Here is a 6,110-nt window from a genome sequence, read left to right as displayed (position 1 = left end):
TTTTTTGATTAGAGATAAGGGCGAGTGATAAGAATCGATACCAAATTAAGGGCTAAACCCAGTTGGTATCCTATAATAACAAAAACATGTTTATATCACCAATTTTTCTCTCTCCTCCCCTCACATGGACATTATTTCCTTCTCTCTCCTCTATTCCCATGACCACTATTTCCTTCTTTCTCCGCCCCTCCCATGGCCATGGCCAAGATCGACCACCATAACGGCTTTAAATTGGCCGGCCGATCGGCCAAACAAAAGACACCCCAGTAGCAAATTATGAAAATTGGGCCCATACTAACCCCTTAATAAAAAGTAATTTGTTTCTACTTGAGTTTGTGACTTTGTGAGCTACTAAGAGGTCCAAAATGAATTTAGCCTATTTCATTTCAGAATCTTTTTTTTTTTAAAAAAAAAAACACATTTACTTGGAGGGGGTGGATGTTGGGACTTGGGACTACCAGAGCACAATCATGCACTTTCAAGAAGATGCACAGACTAGACTGCTGTCAAAAACAGGTTCTGAGGACAAGATGCAATGACTTAAACGAGGATTAACAATCTTGATGGGTAACGTTACATTGTCGGAAAAACAGGCACTAAGGCTCTGTTAACTAGTACTTTGTAATTCGTATATTAGATAACAAGTGTACTCAGTATTATGTCCTCCTAAAAGGATAGACAGAAACAAGGAATTTCAATATCTGGTCTGCATATTCTCAAAGTGTTAAGATGTCATCATGTTGCTAGCCGCAATTCTAACTTAGCAGCACAGATGTAACTTCCTTTGTGCATTAAGAAGCTTTCATGTCATCCAAGCCCACACTAGCCTGAAACACGAGGAGGAAAAACGAGCATCAGAATAAAGAGCATGGTAAGTTAATGCATAAAATCACCAAAACAAGATACAAGATTACAAGCCATATAACTAGTATTCCAAACATAAATCGCAAAGATTACCACATTTAAATGGAAAACAAAAAACAAAGTACTACGTATGTGTTTCCCACTTCACATTACACTTTCAATCAGAACTAATAAAAAAATCTAATAACTTGTGAAGGCAACACCAACCTGTAGCATACTCCCTCTATCCCTATATTATGAGCCATGATTTTATTTTTGGACGCCTCAAAAAAATGATGCCACATTATAAATTTAGTAAATTGAAATTTATACTTTTCCATGTTACGAACACCTTAATTATACCCTCAGCTAACTATATAAATGAAAGACTACTTTGGCATGGTTGGAGAAATAAAATTAATAAAGTGAAGAAAAGTTGTGGGTTTTCAGACTGGGAAGAGGTAACACTTGGGTACTTTTACTTCTCTATACAACATTTTTAAATAACATCGATAAAAAAAAAGATAAAAAATAAAAAATAAATGATTAGTGAGAAAGACTGATAAAGACATTTAAAGTTTCACACACATTAATCATTGATTATTTTAAGTTCATCTTACCAAAAACTTGTGGTTTTGCTGAAGCAGGGGATTGAAGGTGGTCAAAAACTGCTCAATGTCGCATTTGACAGCATCACCCCCAAGCACCTCCATAAACTTGTTCCTATCTGGAGCTAACTTCATTGCAATCTGCAAGAACAGTTCATACTCCATGAAAATTATATGACAAACACCTTTGACACTACAGCCTGGGTACCATTACAGCAGATTTTGAGTTATCTATGAGTCAGCAAATTTCAACAATGGGGTAACTGCCTAAATACTCTGAACATACAATTGGAATGAAGATAGATAGACAATGCCACGCAATGGGTAAATGTTAAAGAAGCTTATTAATTGGCTTAATTGGATGGAGTATAAATTATGTATATATTTCACCAAAAAATGAACACACTCCATCCAATCAAGAGAAAAACATACTTAGGCAATTTTAGGAATACTCCACATAAAAGGGCACGGAACTCTATTAACTGGAAGTGGATTAGTGAAAAGATTTCTTGACTTACAGAGAAGCTTGAACTGGCAAGCCACCCGTGCCATTTCTTCAAGGTCTTGCCATAGGAGTCTGTACAAGCTTGAGACATTGACCAGTCTGGGTGCTCAAGCAAATTGCGGAATAATTCCACCAAGAAATCCATAGCTCTACAAAGTAATTACAGTAATGTCATGCACTACCAATTGCAAAAACAGAGAAAATACTTTGATAAAAGGAAGTTTATCCCATTCATGATCATATAACTCCAGTATTCATCACATGCTGGGTCAGACAGAAGGTTATGATACAGAGATTAGGAATCCATAGATCACAATAGGAGTGAGAAAAGTAAAAGGAGAAGGAAGCTAATTGTCAATGCCTCTCCACAATACCTCAGCACAGAAACTCAAAAGTAACAAGTCAGTCGTAATGATCAACTCTTGTCACTTGGAAGTGGACTATCAAGTATTAACCTGCCTCCACAATAAGAGGCAACAAATTATACAGAAAGACAAACATGAAATCGTACTATGATCTACCTTGTTAGCCAAAGCAGGCCGTTGGTACAGCTGGATGATCCTTTAGCTGTCTTACTTTCAACCTCCACTTGTACCATACTATACAAATACTTAAATTTTTCTGGATCTGAGTTGTACTTGTTTTCCAATCTCTGCAACAATATTTCTGATCAATGCCAAATTAAGAAAGATAAAGAGGCATCCAAAATTTTGTCAATTTCAACTTGGCTTAGAGATCACATGATTCAAAGCAGGAAAAGTTTCAGTAGAAGGTGTTTCCATTGTGATCGCGCATTTTTCTGTAGAGAAAGGCTTAAAAACAAAAATAGAAAATCGAAGATAACCAAAATATAAGTAGGAGACCTTTTCCATAATCCTACTAGAAGGCTCATAAAAGATATCCAGGAAGGAAGCATCATGGGACAGAGTTACAAAAGTAGCTCCCCCTCCCCCCCCCCCCCACCCCTATCCAATAATAAACCACAAAATGGGCAAACAAAAAAAAAAAAAAAGAAAACAGGAAGGAAAGTAGCTTACCGTAATATTTCCACCAATATCAGATTTTACAAGTGTCATTGCAGCACCAAATTTGTCTGCATCAGACAAAATATAAAAATAAGAACGCTTATATCAGCCAAACATAGCAGACATGAGGGAAAGAAGAGAGGAGGGGGTGGGGGGTGGGGGTGGGCGGGGATCTTCCCTCACTCTATAATTCACTGAGCAGGTATTGTAATCAGAACTCAGAAGTAATAAACAATGTCTTCCTTAATAGCTAAAACCTCACCCGAGTGATCATAATCAACAAAGAGCAGTTCATAAACTACCAAATAGAAAGCTACTGTATAAAGAAGTAACAGTTATATCTCATGTCCAAACTAAGTTGGCACCTTTCCTAATATTGAGATGTCATATCCAGAAATGTATGAGGTTGGGACTATGCGACAGCTACTTCCTTTAATAAAGTTAGAGGTAATAAAACTATTATCCTGTACACAATATAATTTGATCAAGTGTAATAAAAAAGAGGTGGATATGGCACGGACTTCCGTTATTTCATACTACAATCAGGAATCACAATATTGACTCTTTATAATAATATATTTAACTTCAAGTTTCAGAATATAATTATTATTAAGACTTTACGAGTGTCTCATATCACCTATTATAGCCCGTGCAAATTGCATGGGCTTAAAAGCTAGTAGAAAACTATATTAAAAACCAGACACTACATTGACGGACCTATGACAGGCAGAATGTGCTTGCATGCATCCAAGAAAGGCCTGGTCAACATTTCTCCATCCTCGGACTTGACCAGCTTAATTCCTTCCAAAGCTGGGGTAAAGACACTTCCTTGAGTTCCTTCCATATTGTCCCTAACTGCACCAAACAATTACATAACACATTAATAAAGATATCAGCATACCAGATATGAACTCTAAAGCACAACGAGGTCACATTACTTAGGCCTGAGACAAGCACTACAGAGAGGTGTAAAGTTAGGTTTGGACATTTCTCTTCTGAAAAGTGAAAAGTACTGTCCGTTTTTATTCTAATTTTTTAGTGTTCAAATGCATTTTTACACCAACGAGTATAATAACAATCCCAAACTTAGTATTGAAACCAAGAGTCTACACAGCACAATTATGGCCAACACAGCAATGCAACAAGCAAACAACAAGAACTTTGAATTTAAGCGAAGTTTATAACATTGACCTTTGTGGCTCTCTCAACACCCAAAAAAACCAATGGCTTTTCGTTTATAAAAATGTGCAAATTGATCAACAACTCAGAAAGCAACAAATTACAGGCAATATTATATTTGTATCGGCATAGATAACCAGCCAATCATAAAAACTTCAACTTTTCCAAAAAATGACTTTAAGCACATCATTGATCAAGCAATTTTTTTTTTTTACCAGCACATTGTTAAACTATCGAAATCTAAAGGTAAATATTGGCAAAAACTCTAAGCAGACTCTCAATAGTCAAAGTTAACAAGTGGCAAACTACAGAGTATTTCATTAATCATACACAAACGGCAAACCCATCCAAATCAATGCAAATTCAATCTTATAGCATCACGATTTGCTACCTATTAATGTTAAATCAGGCCAAAAATGTACCACTTTCGTGTACTAATTCTCATTTTTCAGATTGCATTTCGCGAGGATTAGCTAATCAGGTAACACTAATAGACATCATCAATACATCAGACAAACTCCAATGAAGCATTTTGCATTCACACATTTATTTACACCATAAAACCATTAAACAATCAAAATGAAGCTTACAAACATAAATTAACAAACTTTATAAACAAAATCCAACAAAATGTCATTTAAAAAAGAAAAAAAAAAAACAAGCATACCACTAACAACAACAATCTGATCAGATCCAACAAAATTTGCAGCAATCAAACTTATAACTGAAGATTTTTTTTTAAAAAAATCAAAATTTAGGAGAAAGAAAGGAATATAGAAGTACCCTTTTCAGCAAAAAGCGTAGAATTGAAGCAGAGCTGATCTAATTACGTAAAATAAAAGAGAAAGCAGAGATTCGAAGGAATTGAAAAGGGGGTTTTAGGGAATCGGATTCCAAAATCTATGATGATCAATGAGGCGTAAATTAATCAAATTGTACCAAGAAATATGAAATTAAAATGCTGGGGATTTGATTTAATTGTTGATCGATCTAAATTTAAAGGAAAAAATTAAGTGGATAATGAAATGAAAAGGGTAATTACCTGTTTATCTCTCTTGCAACTGCAACTGGTGTTATTTGCCTTCCAATAATCAAGCTTTGGGGAAATGGGGGGAAATAAACGATCTCAGTTTTTATTTTATTTATTTATTTTTTTATTTTTTGAGGAAACTCTGCCAGTGGAACGAGAAAATACAAGTTATCTTCACGATAAACTTAAAGCAATTATCTAAGGGTATAATTGTCCATTTGTGTAATTAAGTATAGCTAAGTTTGTAATTTCAATAATTAACACCGTTAAACTTGAGGAAAGCCGTTAATGGAAGCAATTAAATTCGACAGTTTCACTAGGAATTTTAGAAACTTCAATACAGAAATACAAGTTCAAGGAGAGGCTTCAATGGAAATAATTTTCACCCCTACCCTTTGGGGTTGACCTTGCCTTTAGTTTCTCTCTTTTACCTTAGGGTTTTCGTTTAGTTCAGCGGCGAAACCGCCGGAAATGGTGGTCGACATGTCGGTGGAGGGTGGGTGATCGAGGATGAAGAAGAAGAAGAAGAAGAAGAAGAAGAAGGTGGGAGGTGAAGGAAAGCTCCGGGTCCTTTAATGGCAGACCGATGTGAATTGGGGGAGGAAGAAGAAGATGGGTGGAGGAGATGAAGGTTGGAGTTAACGCGTCCTTATTTTAAAATTAAAGCTAAATAAAAATAAACAAAAAAAATTATTTTTTAATATTCTGGCACGATTCCCAACGCCTTATATTTACTATAATGCCATTAGATAAACGTCTCATGTTTATCATCACGATAAATTGGGGCTCCCCTGAGTGGAACTAGATTAATAATTTAATACTCCGTAAGTCATTAGAGGCAAGATCCAACATATGAGTCGGGATTACATTTATCCACTCTCTTTCCGTGATGATCAAAAGTAAGTCAATTCATGAGTTAC

General features: G+C 35.6%; 1 protein-coding gene across 2 annotated transcripts; it reads right to left on the bottom strand.

The window, feature by feature from the left end:
* Window positions 1–520: 520 nt before the first annotated feature.
* Window positions 521–5,812, bottom strand: LOC110717550 (glycolipid transfer protein 1-like). 2 transcript variants are annotated; one of them, XM_021896280.1, is made up of 7 exons: window positions 5,203–5,812; window positions 3,699–3,836; window positions 2,994–3,049; window positions 2,478–2,608; window positions 1,970–2,105; window positions 1,464–1,592; window positions 521–827 (listed from the first exon to the last, which is right to left on the bottom strand). In XM_021896280.1, the coding sequence occupies exons 2-7, from the start codon at window positions 3,823–3,825 to the stop codon at window positions 792–794; spliced, it is 615 nt and encodes a 204-aa protein (XP_021751972.1). In that variant the 5' UTR covers window positions 3,826–3,836; window positions 5,203–5,812; the 3' UTR covers window positions 521–791. The 2 variants fall into 2 exon arrangements, with proteins under 2 accessions (XP_021751972.1, XP_021751973.1); XM_021896281.1 differs by lacking the exon at window positions 5,203–5,812 and adding an exon at window positions 4,828–4,956.
* Between the last annotated feature and the right edge of the window lie 298 nt (window positions 5,813–6,110).

This window comes from Chenopodium quinoa, unplaced genomic scaffold (assembly GCF_001683475.1).
Source record: "Chenopodium quinoa cultivar QQ74 unplaced genomic scaffold, ASM168347v1, whole genome shotgun sequence".
In the NCBI taxonomy this organism is placed as follows: domain Eukaryota; kingdom Viridiplantae; phylum Streptophyta; class Magnoliopsida; order Caryophyllales; family Amaranthaceae; genus Chenopodium; species Chenopodium quinoa.
Note: the sequence above shows the minus strand (reverse complement) of the source record. Positions and strands in the feature narration are given on the sequence as shown.

Coding starts and splice junctions, on each gene's coding strand:
- LOC110717550 (XM_021896280.1), bottom strand. CDS start 3,825: ATGGAAGGAACTCAAGGAAGTGTCTTTACCCCAGCTTTGGAAGGAATT. Junction 2,609..2,993: donor ATATTGGTGGAAATATTACG/GTAAGCTACTTT, acceptor ATATTGTTGCAG/AGATTGGAAAACAAGTACAA. Junction 1,593..1,969: donor TTGCCAGTTCAAGCTTCTCT/GTAAGTCAAGAA, acceptor CTGTTCTTGCAG/ATTGCAATGAAGTTAGCTCC.